Source organism: Onthophagus taurus, unplaced genomic scaffold (assembly GCF_036711975.1).
Source record: "Onthophagus taurus isolate NC unplaced genomic scaffold, IU_Otau_3.0 ScKx7SY_16, whole genome shotgun sequence".
Taxonomy (NCBI): domain Eukaryota; kingdom Metazoa; phylum Arthropoda; class Insecta; order Coleoptera; family Scarabaeidae; genus Onthophagus; species Onthophagus taurus.
The window spans coordinates 2663725-2684532 of record NW_027248941.1 but is presented as its reverse complement, the minus strand read 5'-3'; the positions used below and the strand labels follow the sequence as shown (position 1 = coordinate 2684532).

The 20808-nt window shown below is 34.1% G+C and overlaps 1 protein-coding gene across 3 annotated transcripts in view; it reads right to left on the bottom strand.

The window, feature by feature from the left end:
• LOC111417674 (uncharacterized) overlaps nt 1-20808 on the bottom strand; it is a 53670-nt gene that overhangs the window by 154 nt on the left and 32708 nt on the right. For 2 of the 3 annotated variants that reach the window (XM_071201066.1, XM_023050027.2), the window contains exons 4-10: nt 11907-12036; nt 11405-11802; nt 11260-11352; nt 10717-11182; nt 711-855; nt 348-636; nt 39-294 (exon numbers count right to left, since the gene is read on the bottom strand). In XM_071201066.1, coding sequence (XP_071057167.1) covers nt 39-294; nt 348-636; nt 711-855; nt 10717-11182; nt 11260-11352; nt 11405-11802; nt 11907-11986 — 1727 coding nt within the window. In that variant the 5' untranslated portion in view covers nt 11987-12036. The remainder of the gene's footprint in view (nt 1-38; nt 295-347; nt 637-710; nt 856-10716; nt 11183-11259; nt 11353-11404; nt 11803-11906; nt 12037-20808) is intronic. The other variant, XM_023050034.2, reaches the window with a different exon arrangement.

Below are 20808 nucleotides of genomic sequence, written 5' to 3'. Positions count from 1 at the left end.
CAATAAAACATTTTTACAACGATCTTAAATATTCTTGCAATAATTTAAAGATAACCTCAAAAACGTTATTTCCAAACATCTCTTCAGAGTAAATACAACCAACTTCGTTATTTAACTCATTGTTAGCCTCATCCAATTGGATAACCTCCCCAGTGAATTGAAGATGATTTTGGTTAAAAACATCAACCACTGTTGAGTCAAAATTAAAATTGTTTGCGTTTTTTGGGGTTAAATCGAAAAATTGGACATCGTTGGAATTTAAAACAGCCATGGTGTTCTCGTTGGGTTTAATTCCTACAAACAAATTTTAATTAAACTTAATTCCCCATATTTTTTTTTAATAAAACCTTGATCGCCTAGATTTTGATTCGCTTTGACTAAATAACTAGCATCTTGGAGCGTATCAGAACTCGGCCCAGGACTCTCAACATCCATGCACATATTTCCATCTTTCCCACAACGTTGAACTACAGTTGCAACAACCGGAATTTTAATTTGGACCGTGCTACCATCGGGGTTAGTTTCCGTATCCGTTTTAATAACGGCCGCGGTTGAATCGGGATCATCTTGAGGCTTCTCCGTAATCGTGATTTGGCCGTGCTTTTTAAGGTCTTCAGCAGTTGCAGGAACGAGCATCTTAAATAAAAAAGGATTGGGTTAAAAATTGAGTTAAAAATTAATTTCGAAATAAATGATTAATGATTTAAAACCTGTTTATCACCAGCTGCAAGTACTCTAACTAGGACGGGGATGCCGTTTAAAGGCCGAAGGAGGGCAAAAGGAGTCTGGTTTGTAGCTAAGGCGTGTTGCATTGCAGCCGTGTTTATAGGATCGACAAGGACACCGTTAGTATACCTTATAAAAATATGGAAAAATGTATTAATATTAAAAACAAATTTTTTTAACACGTTAAACGATTTTTCTTTAATGGTCTCGGTTTTTATTTCATAAATAAGTCTGGAATTGGAATACAAAGGACAAAAAAATCGTTTAGACACTTTTTGGGTAAAGTCCAAATTCCAAAAATGATTAAAATTGCGCTAAGATGGTGCTAAATTGAAAAGGGGAATTCTAAAGGTAATGAAAAAGTATTGCTTTTCATTGACTATAGGTCATGGTGTTAAAAAAATTGCTTTGGTTTTGCTTCTGAGTTCATAATTAAGTCTGGAATTGCAAAAACTAAAGGAGTATGTGGCAAAAAATCGTTTAGACATACTTTGGACAGAGTTTAAATTACCAAAAAAATGACTAAAATTATGATAAGATGATGCTAAATGGAAAAGAGGAGGTATGAAATTGTACTGGTATGAATAAAGAGTTGAAGAAAACAACTATATAAGTCATGGTGTCAAAAAAAAAAATAAAATTGCAATGCCAAAGCAGAACGTTGCGAAAAAATCATTTAGACACACTTTTGGCAGAGTTCAAATTCCAAGAAAATGTCTAAAATAGAACTGGGGCATGTTCAAATTGCAAGAAAAAGTTTAAAATTGCGTGGAGATGACTTTAAATCAAATATGGGCAGTCTGAAATTGCATTGGGATAAATGAATCAATTGAGTATTTCTCATGGGGGCAAAAAAAATCTGAAGTTGGCTTCCCACTTTGTAAATAAGTCTGGAATTGCAAAATCATTTAGTATCGATCTGAGCAAAGTCCAAGTTCCAAGAAAATGTCTAAAATAGAACTGGGCCAGAGATTGATGTTATATAGAAATGTGGAAGTCTGAAATTGCACTGGGGTGGTTGGAGAGTTGGTGAAAAAGTTTTGCTTCTAATTGAGTATGAGTCATGGTGCCAAAAACAGTCTGGGGTAGCTTTGGTTTTGCTTCTAAGTGCATAAATAAGTCTGGAATTGCAATGCCAAAGCAGCATTTGGCAAAAAATTCTTTTCAAATTTCAAGAAAACGTCTAAAATTGTATCGAAACGAAGCTAAATGGAAAAAAGAAGTCTGTAATTGCATTAGGTTGATTGGAAAGTTGAGCAAAAGGTTTCCTATATCACTAAATACTAGCCAAGGTATCAAAGCTTGTAATAACACCGCAAATATTATTAAAAGCCGAGGCAACTTTGCTGCCGAGGCAGTAGCTCAAGTAAATAAAACATTAAGTAAGAAATATATTTTTACAAGCCGAGGCAGTTGTGCTGCTGAGGCAGTAGCTTTTTTATTAGAAAATAATAAGTAAGGGTTTCCTTTCTGTATCAACATGTTATTAAGATTTGAGGTACTAGGGGATACATTATTATTTTCTTAATGCGAATGTGCCGCTTATAATACTACCATGTAGCCATGGAAATAGAATGTATAAAGATTTATAACATATTAGTATAGAAAAGAAACCTTTTTTTAGTACATTGTACTGAATAAAAGGCAGTAAAGCTGCATTGGCTTCTAAAGATACAGGGTGTCTCAGCGAGACCGGTCTTTAGACGTTTCTGACCAAAATAAAAAGTTGAGAATTCAAACTGACCTAACAGATAATTATTAGCTCACATCCATCAAGTGACATAAACAAGTGAGTCTTTGACAAGAACTCATTGAGAAGGCTTGTTTTCCATGGCACACTAGGCTAAATATCCATATGTGTGCATTTTTCAAAAAACCCTAATTATTTCCCAAACTATTAATGTTAGGTATAAGACATATCGAGTAAAAAATATGTAAAATGAGACGCCGAAGACGACTAAGTAATAAAATATGAGGGGTGCCATTTAAAAAAATTAAGTTATAGTACTTCAAAATTTCGAAAAGTTAACGTGCCATAGTAAAGTGACCAAACGATCTAGACAGCCGTTCTTAGCACCAAAACATACTCCATCATGTTGCTTAAGCATGTTCTGAATCCTAAATTGATATCTCAAAAATTGAATGTTCTCTGATTTTTTGAACAATGTCTGCTGGAGCAGGTTTTTCCAGAAAAGTTCGAATAACTCAAGAACGGCCGAATCAAATTGCAGAAAGTAAAGTTATTCATAAGCATTGAAAACAGACAAATCCAAATATGTAAAAATATACAGGTGTTTCATTTAAAAAAAATAAAGTATGTGGCGACTTCCTGTATAATCGGAAGTGCTAGAAATTTGAAAATATTTTAGTCGAAGAGAACGTAATTGATAATACTTCTCAACGCCAGAACCCCAGAAACGTCTAATGACCAGTCTCGCTGAGACACCTGTATATTAATACCACATGTTTTCATTTCTGTGTAATATTAGAGCTACTGCCTCGACTTGTAATGACATATATCTTTTCTTATTGCTTTGTAATATTAGAGCTACTACTTCAGTAACACAACTCTCAGCTTCTTAAAATATATTAATGTGTAAGACAATCTGGTTGTTATTGTTTTGTAATACCAAAGCTAATGCCTCGGCCTGTAAAAAAATTAATAATGAAAAGAGACGTTATTTTATTACTTTGTAAGAAAAAACCCACTGCCTCTTCAGCACAGCTGCCTCGGTTTCTAAGCTATACAGGGGTGTCTCACGTAACTGGTTCGTTAGAACTTTTATGGGTTCCAGTATTCGTACAGTTTTGAAATTTTGGTAGTATGGGATCTTGAAAATATTTTAGATCGAAAGTTCCGAATGAACAACCCATGCTACCAAATTTTCAAATCTCTACGAATAGTGCAAGATGAAAAAGTTCTAACGAACCAGTTACGTGAGACACCCTGTATTAATATAGAACAAAAAACTTTACTTATTGTGTTGTAATAATTGAGACACTGCCTCAGCAGCATAGCTGCCTCGGTTTCTAAGATATATTAATACAGAACAAAAATTTTACTTCTTGTGTTGTAATACTTGAGCCACTGCCTCAGCAGCATAGCTGCCTCGGCTTCTAAAGATATATTAATACTAAAAAACCTTTAGTTATTGCTTTGTAATACTTGAACCATTGTCTTGGCTTCCAAAAATACATTAATACAGAATAGGATGCAGCAATTAATGCTTTGTTTAGATAAGCTACTGCCTCTGCTTATAAAAATGTAAGTCATAAATCAAATATTAATTGGAATTAATGATAAACGTGCAAATAAACATATACAGGGTGTATCTGAATGACTGCAACAAACTTCAAGGGTGATTCTTTAGTGAATATTAAGGGTACTTTGATTATATATTAATTTAAAACTAATATACAATAGCCGACGTCTTTTAAACAAAAGGATGAAAATGATGTTATGTGAGTTACTTGTACTGTCACATTTCAATTATTGTGATGTTGTATATTCTCCATTTTTGTAATTGGTTGCAACCAGGAAAATTCAGAAAGTACAAAATTCGTGCTTAAGATTAATTTTTGGTATTCGCCGTAGAGAAAGTGTCGGTCATAAGCTATTGGATGTGGGATGGTTAAACATGAAACATCGAAGGGTATTACATTCTGCATGCTTGTACTTTAGAATCATTAGATTAGAGAAACCACCCTACTTATACAACAAAATTATGACCCGATCCGACGTACACACTTTGAACATTAGGTTTAAGGGAACTTTAACGCCTCCTACTCACGTACATGAATTTTTTTAAAAATGCTTTTCGTACCAAATCACAAAAGTTTGGAATAATCTTCCTATTACACTTAAACAATGTTTAAAAGTTAACAGATTTAAATTACAATATCGCAACCTCTTACTTGGTGGCCGGGTCGAACATGTGTGAGCGTCTGTTGCTTGTGGCTCTATTGGTTGTAGCCTGATTACATCGTTATGTTACTATAGAACTGTTAACCTCACTTCGCACTTAACTTTTGATTTCAGTTATTATTGTTAATATTATTTTTACTATTATTTTCTTTTTTTCTCAATTTTGTTGTTTTTCCGTTCAACGCACCAGCTTTATAATTATAATTATTCTAGTGTTACAGTACAATTTAATTTCAACATTTTTTGTTTTTTTTTACTCTACTTTGGTTAAGTTGAAAAGCAGTCTTCGACTGAACTTCGCCTATTCAAGGTACTTATAATTGTAAATCCTGTATTGTTGTCTGAATAAAGTCATTTATTATTATTATTATATATGAACCATGGGCGACTTCGGCTGAAGGAATGTTAGGATAGGTTAGTTTTGTTTTGAAACCCTAATATTAGCGTGAAGGAATGTCGGCATTCTTTTGAACCCAAATTATAGCGTGAAGGAATGTTAGGATAGGTCAGTTTTGTTTTGGTAGCCTTATTATAGCGTGAAGGAATGTCGGTTTTCTTTTGAACCCATATTATAGCGTGAAGAAATGTTAGGATAGGTTAGTTTTGTTTTGAAACCCTAATTATAGCGTGAAGGAATGTCGACTTTCTTTTGAACCCAAATTATAGCGTGAAGAAACTCCAATTATAGCGTGAAGGAATGTTAGGATAGGTCAGTTTTGTTTTGGTAGCCTAATTATAGCGTGAAGGAATGTCGGTTTTCTTTTGAACCCATATTATAGCGTGAAGAAACTCCAATTATAGCGTGAAGGAATGTTAGGATAGGTTAGTTTTGTTTACAAACATTAATTATAGCGTGAAGGAATGTCGGCTTTCTTTTGAACCCTAATTATAGCGTGAAGGAATGTCGACTTTCTTTTGAACCCAAATTATAGCGTGAAGAAACTCCAATTATAGCGTGAAGGAATGTTAGGATAGGTTAGTTTTGTTTACAAACATTAATTATAGCGTGAAGGAATGTCGGCTTTCTTTTGAACCCTAATTATAGCGTGAAGGAATGTCGACTTTCTTTTGAACCCAAATTATAGCGTGAAGAAACTCCAATTATAGCGTGAAGGAATGTTAGGATAGGTTAGTTTTGTTGTTAAACACTAATTATAGCGTGAAGGAATGTCGGTTTTCTTTTGAACCCAAATTATAGCGTGAAGGAATGTTAGGATGAGCTACAACCCTCCAAAAATGGCGGAAAATTTTGGTAAAATTTTTTTTTTTTTCAAAAACCATAAACGCTAGGAAAATGAAATTTGGGGAATATGTTTAACTCATAATTTTTGACCCTATTTGTACTTTCAACCTACCTATATATCAAAGTACCCTTAAAATTCACTAAAGAATCACCCTTGAAGTTTGTTGCAGTCATTCAGATACACCCTGTATATGGCGCATGATGCCAAGTTTATAATTTTAGGTGATTTTAATTTGCCTTTGGTGAACGAGTCCGGCTTTGATTTTTTTGCTGTCAACAGTGTGAAATACAATGTAATTGGCGACTTTCTTAGCTTTTGCAATTGCAACTCGCACAACAGTATAACAAACGTACAGGGAAAAACCTTGGATTTAGTTTTGTCAGATGTTGCGCTTGATGTTGGCCTTTTTGATTTGCCATTTGTGGAGGAAGATCTTTACCACCCTTGTCTAGAAATCAAATTATCTTGCAAACCCGCAAATAAATTAACTTTACCAACACATTACATGAAGGACTACAAGAATGCGGATTTCATGCTTTTATATCGACGTTTAACTGATACGGATTTTTCTTTTTTGAGTTCGTATGATGCAGTTGCTGTATTTTATGATATTCTATATGATATCTTAGCTGATTGTGTCCCGAAAAAGCAAGTTGGGGCTCGTAAATTTTTTTAATCAATGTATAATAAAAGATATTAAGGCTAAGGATTTCCATTTTAAACACAGAAAAGATTCCTCGTACCATTTGGATAAATACAGAGAACTGAGGGCCAGGGTCAAGCGGGACACTGCAATAGCTTACAATAATTATACACGAGATGTTGAAAATAATATTGTAGCTGATCCGAAGGCATTTTGGAATTTTATTGGTAGCAAAAGGGATAACTTTAACCAGAGTCAGTTTTGTTCCGACGGAGTTCCTCTTGCTTCTAAGATATCGCATCTGCTTTTGCAAATCATTTTAAGTCCGTTTATGGTTCAACGTCGAATTATTCTCTTTCGTTCTATGATGACATTATCAACAATAACTCATTCCATTTGTTCAACTTGGAATCCTTCTCAATGAATGAAATTGGTGATGCCATAAATAAGCTTAAATCTAAACGTACAGAGGGACCAGATGTCTTTGTAATGCCATTATACATAATTTTTAATTTATCACTTGTGACGAATACATTTCCAAATGTTTGGATTCACAAATCTGGCCCCTCTGGCGATGTAGGAAATTATAGACCTATATCGGTAATCTCCTGTTTTGCTAAACTTTTCGAACAATTGATTTATCGCAGGATTTTCAATCAAGTAAAACTTTCGTTGAATGTTAATCAGCATGGATTTATTCCTGGTCGCTCTGTGGAGACCAACTTAACTTATCTTTACGGATTACGTTTCCAAAGCATTGGATGCTAGAGCTCAAGTGGATGTTATCTACACGAATTTTACAAAAGCATTCGATCATGATACGCTTCTGCACAAGCTGGCACAACACAGTATCAGATATGTTGGGGATTGATCTAATCTAGGGTAGTAATCTGGGACCTTTGTTATTTATAAATGATTTGCCCCTGGTAATTAACTCAACCAGATGCTTACTCTTTGCGGACGATCTGAAGATATTCACAACTGTACACGACTTAACTGCCGATCCTTACAGTCTGGTTTAGATAACGTATTTAATTGGTGTCGGCTCAACAAGCTCCATTTTAATGTGTCTAAATGTGAGTCAATGATGTATACATTGAGGAAGAGGCCGATAGAATTTGTATTTGGGTTAATTCTTAACGCGAAAAAAAATATATGTATGTGTGTCGGGTCGGCCAACATTCGCAGAAGAGCAATCAATAATTTATCGGTTCCTATCCACCTCAATGGAACTGTCTTAGCGTTCTCTGAATCGACCAACAACTTAGGTCTTACTGTCGACAGTAATCTTAATTTTGCGGAACATGTAAATAAGAAAATTGGTGTGTGCTACTATAAGTTAAAATCGTTATATAAATTTAAGTCATTGTTGTCACCACAATTGAAATGGAGACTTGTTAACTCCTTAATTCTAAGTCAACTTGATTACTGTAGTAACGTTTACTACAATTTTCTATCAGCTACTTTAAAAAATCGTATTCAAATACTTCAGAACAGCGGACTTAGGTTTTCATACTCGATTGATCGTAGAGAACATGTTACCCCCTATTACATAAGATATTCTATCTTAAAAATGGAACCTAGATGTACACTCTTGCTAGCTGTTATGTTATACAATGTAATATTTTACAAATTGCCTTATTATTTATATTGTATCTTAGTACCAAGATCGCAAATACATAATGTTAATCTAAGACAAACGAAGTTGTTGACGATTCCCAAACATAAATCTGCTAAATTTTGTGGTAGCTTTGCGTACAGAGCACCTACAATTTATAATTGCTTTTCAGATGTTTTTCAGTTGAAATCTAATAGATCGTTTAAATGCACCTTGAAGCGCAAGCTTCTTGAGGAACAAGAATCAAAATGTTAAGTTTAATTATTTTTATTTTGTTGGTTATTACTTTGATATATATGTATTTATTTTTGGTTTTCTAGTAATCAGCTATGCTGTACCCTATATATATATACAGGGTGGTTCAGTTTTTAATCAGGAAACTTTACTAGGACGTAGCACTTGCTAAAATAACACATGTTCTTTATATAAACATAGGGTCGCAACTCTTTTGTTTTCGAGCTATGAGCTGTCAAAGTTGAACCAAAAATTTACATTTTATCTTTTATTTCGTGTATAAGTAAACCGTAGAATTTGAAATTTTGTATGTATGTACTACTGGCTAATACCATATTTTCAACCATACCTTAAACTTTCCTAGCGCCCTCTAACGGGATGAAATTCATAACACATTTGATTTTTTTCAAATTACGTTGTTTTAAACAATATTCAAAAATTGATACTCTTGCTTAATAACAGTCAAAAATTATTAATAATCATCAATAATTGTGAGGATTCACCGTAAATGAAACTTACAAGTTCTCAAAGCCAACTTTTCGAATAATTTTTGCTAAACATGGCGGCACATAGCAGTACACGGCACGATATTTTATTTTTTTACACGGAAACTATTAACTTTAAGGAAAATACTAAAGAAACAAAAAATACCACTAAAGAATGAGCTTTATAACCCATATTTTTTTATGTTAATATTCCATAGCGTTAAAAAGTTCTTATAAAAAAATCAAGGGGGTGGTGAATTTCATCCCCTTAGAAGGTGCTAGGGAAGTTTAAGGTATGCTTGAAAATAAGTTCTTAACCAGTGGTATATACGTACAAAGTTTCAAATTCTACGGTTTACTTACAGCCGAAATACAAAACAAAATGTAAATTTTTGGCTTAACTTTGACAGCTCATAACTCGAAAACAAACGAGTTGCGACCCTACGTTTATATAAAAAACTTGTGTTATTTTGGCAAGTACTACGTCCTAGTCAAGTTTCCCGATTAAAAACTGAACCACCCTGTATATATGATATGTATATACTTTATATGTATATTTCTTTTTGGGCAAATTAAATTAAATATAAAATAAATAATGTGAATTTGAGGTGTGTTGTTAAAAAGAGAGACTTGGGTGTGTTGTTTTCGCCTGGTGTATGCTTTGCTGAACATATTAAAGCCACAGCAACCACAGCTTTGCGTCTCTTAGGATTTGTCATTAGAAATGGGTACAGTTTCTCAAACTTACAGACGCTGCAATTACTGTTCAATTCTTTAGTGCGATCTAAGCTGGAATATGCGGTAATAGTATGGGATCCCAGGTCAATTCTTTATTCTAATTTAATAGAAACTATTCAAAATAAATTCATTAGGTATCTCTACTACAAAAAATTCCGTGTTTTCATTGGTTTTAGATCGTACGAATTTGCACGCAAATTATTTAAGATCACCAGGTTGTCTCTCAGAAGAAAAATTATATCACTCTGTTTTCTGTATAAAATGTTGAATAATAGTATAAATGCTCCATTAATATTAGAAAATATTGGTTTCTATGCGCCTGCATATTGTGGTAGGCTAAAGAATCTTTTCTATATTCCTCGGTTTTCAACTGAACTGAGACGAAATTCTCCTCTTATTAGAATCCTTTCACTGTACAACACACTGTCGGCTTCTTCCTTCATACCTCTGTTTGGCATTGGTATTAGATCGTTTAAACAACATTTGACACCTTTGATAAGTGCTGCAGCCACCCAGTAGCCAAACTTGATTTTTGTCATTGAATTCTGTAATTTGTGATGTTATTCTGTTCATTTTTTAAAGTTTTGGTTCAATATATCCTCCGCGCGTTCTGTGATGGGTTAATTAACATTTATGCTTGATCTTGGTTGTTTTGTTATTTTTGTTGGTTATATTATGTACTAGTAGACTTAAGTTCTGAAATTTGTAATTAGGGGCAACCCTGTAATTTCGGAAGTAAAATAAATAAATAAATAAAGACGTAATCAAAATGGAATTACTGACAAGATTCCAGACTTTGAGAAAATGTCTGCAATTGAACTAGAGACATACCAAGTGGTAAGCAACAGTCAGAAAAAAACGAATTTAATCTCACTCCAACCCAACTCAAAATTAAAAGAAATTGCTTTAGCTCAATCTAAATAGCTAGAAACTCTAAAATTGCGAAGATGAGATTTTCTGCTCTAAGAACAAGATTGTAACGACTTCAGCAATGCTTAACATTGAGAAAGTGTTAATAATAATTTAAAAAATGTCATGCAACCTCAATAATATCGTTTAACGTGTCAAAACAACTCAATTAAATAAACCCAATCAATCCCTACTTCAATTTCGAAGTACTATTAGTTCCACCGCCACCATTTTGCCCCGGAGCGGGATTCGCAACAGCACCATCTCCGTGTTCGTATTGTTCGTGATTCCTCAACCCCATCCGTTTCTGAAAATCTTTCCCGCAAGTTTGACAAGTATACCGCGGCTTATCAGCCCGTTGATGAGCCTTCAATTTGTGACACATTAAATTCGACATTTGATTAAACCCCTTCGAGCAAACGTCGCATTTGTACGGCCGTTCGTTCGTGTGCGTAAAAATGTGATTCCTTAAATTTCCTTTTTGATGGAACGCTTTGTTGCAAAGGTGACAACGGTGCGGTTTGTGTCCGGTGTGGGTTTTCCGGTGGGAAATTAAAGTCGAGACGCGGTTAAAGGTTTTCTGACAGATTTCGCAAATGTAAGGACGTTCGGCGGAATGGATGGCTCGGTGTTGGGATAAGGTCGACATTTGACGGAATGCTATGAAAGAAATTTTTTTTTTTAGGTTAAAAAAATGATTTTAGGTTATGACAGATTAGGTTTTTAGGTTATGTCACCTTTTCCGCAAGTGTTACATTGAAATTTGCGTTCGTCGGTGTGAGTGGGGAGGTGGCGCATTAAAATGTATTGATGTCCGAATTCTTTTGAGCCTAAAACAAAAAAATTTTCATAAAAAATTAACTTTTTAATCGATTTATTTACATATTCCGCATTGCCAAACTTTCGTGTGCTTCCCCTCTTGGACTTTATACTTAATAAAATGCGAATAATTCCCTTCCATTTTAATCCCACCGATTTTTGGAGTAAAAAAGTTTTCGTATCCATCGCCGGGATTATTTTTCGAGATAAAATTCGTTCCGTTTAAAAGCTGATTTAACTGGTTCAATTGCTCCTCGCTAAACGGGTAATTAAACGAGGCGTTTTCGGGTATTTGCACCGTGTTTGCGATGTTATCGACGATTTCAAACGACGAGGTGTTCGATACCACCCCTCGGTCGTTCCCACTCAGCTCCTCCTCGACTTCGGCTTGGGTGAACAACAAGATATCGTCCTCTTTAACGATTTCTTCTTTGATAATTTGATCCTCGAACGGGATGTTGCTAAAAAATGATCGAGAATCGGCATAATTAATGAAAAATCGAGTATCATTTTAATTTTTGTTTTCGAAGTTCGATTATTTTTAAATAAATTGTCAATGACTTACATTTTTTCAACGGTCGGGGTCGACATTTCGGCCAAATTTTCAAAATCGATGTCTGTTACGACGAATTCATTCTCATTCATGCTGGTTTTTCGTTAAATAAAGGGCTTTTTTGTGAGTTTCGCTTCGGATCCTGAAGAAAATTAATCGCAATGTTTGTATTGAAAGAAAAAATGCCAATATGGCGGCGGTGTTGTTTATTTTCTACCGAAAGTGTCAAATTAGGTTAAAATTTTTAAATTATTATTAATAATAATTAATTAATCCAATTTAAATTTAATCATTTAAAGTAAATTTGATTAATTAATTAAGTAGGTTACATTTTTTTTTGTTGGATCTGATCTATTTTTGATTTAATGGTAAAAAATTTTGATTCGGTGATGCTGATTTGACTTGGGTGGTACCTTTGAATTTCCCTCCATTTTTGACCAAATTTAAAATAATTAAGCAAGATAACTTTTCAGTATTAATATGTTATTAATGATACTGAGGCAGTGAATGGTTCTTTATTGAATAAAGGAACACATGAACGAGTTATTAAGATTTCTCTTCATTATTACAAAAATTTCAATAATTATGTAAAGAGACATCAGAATTTTTCTTAATGTTAATATGCTATTTAAACAGAGGCTGCCATATATCCGAGAAAATGGAATGTACAGGTGGTTCAAATTCGACGTCCGAATAGGCTAGAAAAAAACTTTTTTAGTGTCGTCAAAGGAATTAAATTTACAGTTTCCTGTACTATAACTAAAATTTTATAACTTTATTTTCTAATATCATTCTAACATGTTAAACTTTTCGTAATACATCTTAAAAAAGAGGATGTTTAATTTGACACTTCAGAAAATTTTTGAATACAAACAAATGTTGCTATGTTTATTTGAATTAAATAAATATAAATAAAAAATATATATATGAGCGCCATCTATCAATAATTTATTAAGTCATTTAAAACTAATATTAAATATTAATAAAAAATGTGAAATAATTAAATATAAATAAACATATAAATTAAATAGTTCAACAAATGTATTTGTTTGAAATATGTTTTCTTAATTTTTAGTTATAATTTACAGGAAACTGTAAATTTAATTTCTTTGACGATACTAAAAAAAAGTTTATTTTTAGCTTTATTCCAAAACAATAAGAAATAGACCTGTCAAACCTTATATTTTTGTAATCAGAAAAAAATAACGAATTTAATAAGCGAATAATCAGCGGTTGTTTCCATTTAAAAAAACGAAAATTGTCATGATATCTCAAAATCTAAAACCGAAAAATTTTTGTTGATTACGCCATGAAATTCTCTGTAAAAAAGTGTCCATATAATGTCTTAGTTATAATACTCCACCTATAATAATAACCAAGATAATTGCACTTGTTGGTTTTACGATATTTTCAATTTTAGTCTCTAGGGGAAAAACAAAAGACGATAGCGCTTTGCGGTTTTCGGAATTAGCAGTTTTTCGAAAAACGAGATCATGACATGTAAACTATTTTTTGTCTAACTCTTATAGTTTCCGAGTTAGCCTATTCGGACATCGAATTTGAACCACCCTGTACATCGCTGCCTCAAGTTTTAATAACAAAGTAGACCAAAAAGAAACCAATGACTTTTTTATTACAAAGTAACAAGAAAAACTGTGCTATCGACGCAGTAGCTCAAATAACCAAAGCATTTAATGAAGTATTCTCCTTGTATTAATACAGAGTGGTTCGTTAGTAATGGGACACAGAGCAACAATGAATTCCTTAAGTTAAATTATTATGATTTAATCCAATTTATCTTAGTCCAATTGTCCAACACTTTATTTTCGTTTTTCTTTAATAATTTCGCTTTTTCTTGATATAAAAATTGGTTAAAAATATTAAAAATTTATAAAAAATATAAAATAAATTAATACAAAAACATAAATAATAATAAGTACAGGGTGTCCAAATTTCGATGGGTTTGCAGGGTATCTCAGTTATTATGAAAGATAGAAAGTTGCGGCTTTCGCAAACCTGAGCTACTTTTTTGTGAAACTTACAATGGCGCAAACCAAATTTTCATAGCCCTTTTCGTTTTTGATATACAGGGAGTGTTTCAAAATTTACGATTTTCAGACACCCCTGTATGTCGGCTATCCGGAAACGTAAAAATGGGTTCTAATAGATTTTTTCACGTAGAATCCAATGGTGCACGTAGAATTTTTCTAGTCATCACGGTTTTTGAGTTATAAAGAGTTAAGTATTTTAGAAGTTGAGTATTCAGTATTTGAGTTGTGTTTATAACTCAAAAACCGTGATGACTAGAAAAATTCTACGTGCACCATTGGATTCCACGTGAAAAAATCTATTAGATCCCGTTTTTACTTTTTTACTAAGTTTCCGGATAGCCGAGATACAGGAGGTGCCTGAAAATGGTAAATTTCAAACACTCCCTGTATATCAAAAACGAAGAGGACTATGAAAATTTGATTTGCGCCATTGTAAATTTCACAAAGAAGTAGCTCAGGTTCGCGAAAGCCGCAACTTTCTATCTTTCATAATAACTGAGATATCCTGCAAACCCATCGAAATTTGGACACCCTGTACACCGCCATATCATTATAAATGTAAGAAAAAGCGAAATTATTAAAGAAGAACGAAAATAAGCCGTTGGTGCACTATCTGTGTATCATTACTAATGGACCACTCTGTATAATATGCTTAGAAACTAAGACAGTTGTACTGTTGAGAAAGTAGCACAAGTATTACAGAGCAATAACTAAAGGTTATTTTTCTGTATTAATACATATTTAGAAGTTATGCCATTGCCTCAGGTTTTTTATTACAAAGTAATGATAAAAGGTTACTTTTTAATACTGATATGTTATCAAAAACCGAGACAACTCTACACATGTCACTACCACGATTATATGGTAGTACTCTAAGCGACACATTCGTATTAAGAAAACAATAATGTACTCTCTACAGCCTCAGCAGCACAGCTGCCTCGGATCCTAATAAATTAATAGTGTCAAAAAGTAAGCTATTTGTACTACTTTGTGATAAAAAAAGCTACTACCTCGGCAGCACAGCTGCCTCGGCTTTTAAAATATATTAATACTGTCGAGAACCTTTTCCTATTACTTTGTTTATTTGAACAACTGCCTCGGCTTTTGAAACTATACATATATTAACATTTAAACAAAGCTTTCTCTTATTACTTTATAATACAAAAGCTACTGCCTCAACAGCACAGGTGCCTCAGACTATAAAAATAAATTACTACTAAAAAGAAACCTTTTTCTGTTACTTTGTAATAAAAGCGCTACTGCCTCAGCAGCATAGCTGCCTCGGCTTTTAAAAATCTATTGATACTTAAAAAAAGCTCTTCAGTATATATTATCATTGCCGAGGCAGCGGTGCTACCGAGGCAGTGGCTCATGTAAACAAAACAGAGCATAAGAAAAGATTTTTTTCGTATTAATACATTTTGAGAAGTCGAGACATTAATAAAAACCCACTACCTCGACAGCACAGGTGTCTCGGCTTCTAAAGATATATTAATGAGAAAGAGAATACCTCACATCATGAACTACCTCTGCAGCGCAGCTGCCTCAGCCTGTAAGAATAAATTAATACTAAAGAGAAAAACCTTTTCCTATTACTTTGTAATAAATTGTAATTAATAAGGGGGGCGAATGGCCCCGTGGTAAGCTCTCAGGCTACCACGCCGGCGTCCTGGATTCGATTCCCAGTGAATACACGCCGAGTCGCCTCCCCGTCCTTCGGAGGGGACGTTAAGCCGTCGGTCCCGGCAACCAGTCTAACATCTCTGGTTGTCGTCAGATACATGTGTAGTTGGAGGTTGTGAACGTAAAAACGGGTTGAAAGCGCGTCTGCGCTCTTTGAGCGGTACTCAGCCATGCACCCAAGTTTCTGGGCGTTGGAGTACCAGCCCGGCTTGGGGGTCGTCTTCAAATTGCTGGGCGTTGGAGTACCAGCCCGGCTGAAGGCGAGGCGAGAAGCGGTATCAGCCTGATCGGATGCCATCTTCGAACATCTTTCACTCCTCCAAATAGATCTACACATGGCCGAAGTAAAACCGTGAGGATGTACAAAGGTACCGTTGGGGCCTAAGTGCTTTGGTTATACTACCTGTGGTTTAACCAACCTCACATGAAACTACATACATACATACTTTGTAATAAAACAGCCACTGCCTCGGCAGCACCGCTGCCTCGGCTAGCGAACATATACAGGGTGTTCCGGTGACTCGGGGCATAAAATTAACCTCATATAGTAGAGCAAAAATGATGACGATTCGTGAAAAAAAATTATTATAAAAGTCTTCAAATGGCCAAGATATGGGCCATCAAAGTTCAGATATTTTAACACATTTTTCTAAATATTTTCAATACCATTTATGATGGAGCGTTGAAATTTGGTACAGGGTAAACAAATATCAAGCAAAATCATTAAACTAATTTTCACTTTGATTGGGCGGCGACAACCATGCTATACAGGCTGTCCCTAAAATTTGTTTGCTCAGAACTTTTTTGTTCGCTCGTAACCCTACATTTATTTTTGTACTTTTTAATAGAAAACTTATTTTAGAAACTTTTATCACTCTTTGAAAATTTTGATAACATTGACCGTTTTCGAGTTATACGCAAAAATGTTAAGCTTTGATTTCAATCGTAACAAACAAAAAAAGGAAACATATTCCGTAAGATCTGAATTGGCGATGACAATTGAAAAACGAACTGAGCTAATAACCATTATTTGCATAAATTTCTAAGTGCAGATTTAGTTAAATCCAGCGTTAATTTATTTTAGTTGAAATAAAGAATGTAATTTCCAAAACGATAAATTTAATTTTCACGGTAACAACAAATAAGAACATAACAATGTTCAAATGAATCAACAATTCGCAACCTCAGTTGATCAAGTGAAGTTATTTCAACGCAGTAAACTAGCGATTTAACGCGTTCCCATAAATAAAAATCTACAGGTGTAAGATCCAGAGATCGGGGGGCCAACTTGTGGGTACACCTACTCCTCGTTCAATCCACCGTCCCGGAAAACGTTCCCTCAGAAATTCTTGGACAGCCTGTGTGTTATGCGCAGGAGCACCATCATGCATATACCACATTGCTTGCCTTGTGTTTAAAAGAACATCATCTCAAAAATCATCTAATTTCTCTAAATGTCGCCTGTATTATGTCCATCCAGCCTTGATGGTAAGAAAACGGGTCCAACAATTACATCGCCCACAATGCCAGCCCAAACGTTATGAGAAAATCTCCATTGTGATTTCCAAGTTTTCTTAAATCTTGGATTTTCGTCTGCCCAACTATGTAAATTTCGCAAAGTGATGATTCCATCTTTAGAAAAAGTGGATTCATCTGTAAAAAGTACTTTTTCTAAAAACTGATCGTCAATTTGGATTTTGTGCTGCATTATTTGGCAATATGCCAAATGCGCAGACTGGCCAATTGCCCACTGCGACTGCAATATGCATTTACATTGCCTTAATGTCAAAATAATGTCAGTTTGTTCACTAAATGTGTAACTCTCCATTTTGAACACTTAAAATTAATAATAACTAACTAACAGAACTATCGTTTGTGTTTAAACGACATAAGCAAGTTGACAGCAAGTTGTTTTTTTTAATTGCCATGGCCAACCTTGACTTTTTCGAAGACTTCGTTTTTTTAGTGTTACCATTGAAATCGAAGCTTAATATTTTCGCGTATAACTCGAAAACAGTCAATGTTATCAAAATTTTCAAAGAGTGATAAAAGTTTCTAAAATAAATTTTCTATTAAAAAGTACAAAAATAAATGTAGGGTTAATATTTTTGTTAGAATTTTTGTTATGTTCTTGTTTGTTGTTACCGTGAAAATTAAATTTATCGTTTTGAAAATTACATTCTTTTATTCAACTAAAATAAATTAACGCTGGATTTAACTAAATCTGCACTTAGAAATTTATGCAAATAATGGTTATTAGCTCAGTTCGTTTTTCAATTGTCAACGCCAACTCAGATCTTACGGAATATGTTTCCTTTTTTTGTTTGTAACGATTGAAATCGAAGCTTAATATTTTCGCGTATAACTCGAAAACAGTCAATGTTATCAAAATTTTCAAAGAGTGATAAAAGTTTCTAAAATAAATTTTCTATTAAAAAGTACAAAAATAAATGTAGGGTTACGAGCGAACAAAAAAGTTCTGAGCAAACATATTTTAGAGACAGCCTGTATAGCATGGTTGCCGCCGCCCGATCAAAGTCAAAATTGGTTCAATGATTTTGCTTGATATTTGTTTACCCTCTACCAAATTTCAACGCTCTACCATAAATGGTATTGAAAATATTTAGAAAAATGTGTTAAAATTTCTGAACTTTGATGGCCCATATCTTGGCCATTTGAAGAGTTTTATAATAATTTTTTTTCACGAATCGTCATCATTTTTGCTCTACTATATGAGGTTAATTTTATGCCCCGAGTCACCGGAACACCCTGTATATTAATATTTAAACAAAGCTTTCTCTTATTACTTTATAATACAAAAGCTACTGCCTCAACAGCACAGGTGCCTCAGACTATAAAAATAAATTACTACTAAAAAAAACCTTTTTCTGTTACTTTGTAATAAAAGCGCTACTGCCTCAGCAGCATAGCTGCCTCGGCTTTTAAAAATCTATTGATACTTAAAAAAAGCTCTTCAGTGTTAATACATCGGCTTCTAAAGATATATTAATGAGAAAGAGAATACCTCACATCATGAACTACCTCTGCAGCGCAGCTGCCTCAGCCTGTAAGAATAAATTAATACTAAAGAGAAAAACCTTTTCCTATTACTTTGTAATAAAACAGCCACTGCCTCGGCTTGCGAACATACAGGATGTCCCGTTAAGCGTACGGAGCGGCTATATCTCTAGAACGGTAAGGCCAAGAGGTTTGGGAAAAAAATCCTTATAAGCAAAGTGACCAAGAGAAATAGCTGGAAATTATTTTGAAGTTCGTAATTCGACCGCTAGGGGGCGTAACTGCCACTGAGAAACATAAAGTTGCCGCTATCTCAGAAACTTAGACGATGAGCTATAACTTTGACAACATCATTTAATAGCTTGGATAATACCGCATCGCTTTTGTTTTGCGATATTTCTCATATCTGTCATAATAAGGGAGGGGGAGGCCAATGCGTTTTCATATGTTTACATTTTAATATCTCCTAGACCATTTAACCGATTTGAATGATTTCGGTGTTGTTTGAAAGAGTATTTTATGCTCTTTTTAAAGATATTTTCAGTAAGACCGTCTGCTTTAAAACAAATGAGCTAGAAGACGTTATCTGCAGCAATTACATATTTTTGTGATTTTTGAAGAAAAGTTAAATGGAACGATACTATTTACTTCACAGACCCTTAGTCACCTTAAAATTTGCTAAATTTTAGTGAAAACCGTATCTCGATATCGCCACCCGTTCTCGAGTTATAGAAGAAAATGTAAAAAACTCGAGTGCCATCAATCGGTTTCAGTTACCTCATCGAGAAAAGCAAATCACATTACCATGGTAACTGTAAACATGTCATTTACTAACGCAGAAACGTATGATAGTGTTTCGAATACGATGCAACTGCATGGAAAAAATGTGCAATGCAATTACGACAAAGAAAGACATTTTTCTCTAGAAGTGTTTTTAAGATTGACTTAGCGATTACGGAAAACTGGCAACGTGTAGCCCATTCAGACATCTCTATGAATTCGTACATCATATTGGTGCACAATGTGATCCCACATAATCTGGGAACTCCGAAAACAATTGTCCACAAGAGTTCTCAAGAGAATAATATCTCCACCAGGTTGTTTTACATCAGGCCTTAACAGATACCGATTATGATAACAGACTCAACTATTACCATTGACTTTTAAATATGATTTGGGCAAATCCAAACCTTTTATCACAAATGCTATGGATGCATGAAGCATCTGTCCACAAGCTGATGTAAACTTGCATAATATGCATTCTTGGTTCGAGCAAAACCCACATTGCTTTCACTCCTTTATCTATTGGGTAGACTAAACGACCTGACTTTTCAAGAAAAACCAATAACCAGGGAAAATATGACAAAACACTAAATACCAGTAGAAAAGTATCTAGGGCCGAGACTTAAGCAGCGCTTTTTTCTTCTTGGATAAAAAAGTTCTAAGCTTGGATAAAGTGTTCTAGAAGCTTCTAGATAATAAAATTATTGTTCTCTCTTATTTGTTTCCTAAGGTAACTTGATCCGATTAAGATATACGAATTTTTAACATTTTCTTTTATAATTCGAGAATGGATGGAGATATCGAGATGCGGTTTTCACTAGTATTTAGCAAATTTTATGGTGATTAATGGTCTGTGAAGTAAATAATACCGTTCCATTTAACTTTTTTCCAAAAATCATAAAAATATGTAACCGGTGCAGATAACGCCCTCTAGCTTATTTGTTTTAAACCAAGCGGTCTTTCTGAAAATATCTTTTAAAAGAGCATGAAATGCTCTTTCAAACAAGACCAAAAATATTCAAATCGGTTGAATGGTCCAGGAGATATTAAAATGTAAACATTTGAAAACGCATTGGCCTCCCCCTCCCTTATTATGACAGATATGAAAAATATTGCAAAACAAAAGCGATGCGGTATTATCCAAGCTACTAAATGATGTTGTCAAAGTTATAGCTCATCGTCTAACTTTCTGAGATAGCGGGAATTTTATGTTTCTCTATGGCAGTTACGCCCCCTAGCGGTCGAATTACGAACTTCAAAATAATTTCCAGCTATTTCTCTTGCCCACTTTGCTTATAAGGATTTTTTTCCCAAACCTCTAGTCCTTACCGTTATTGAGATTCAGCCGCTCCCTACGCTTAACGGGACACCCTGTATGT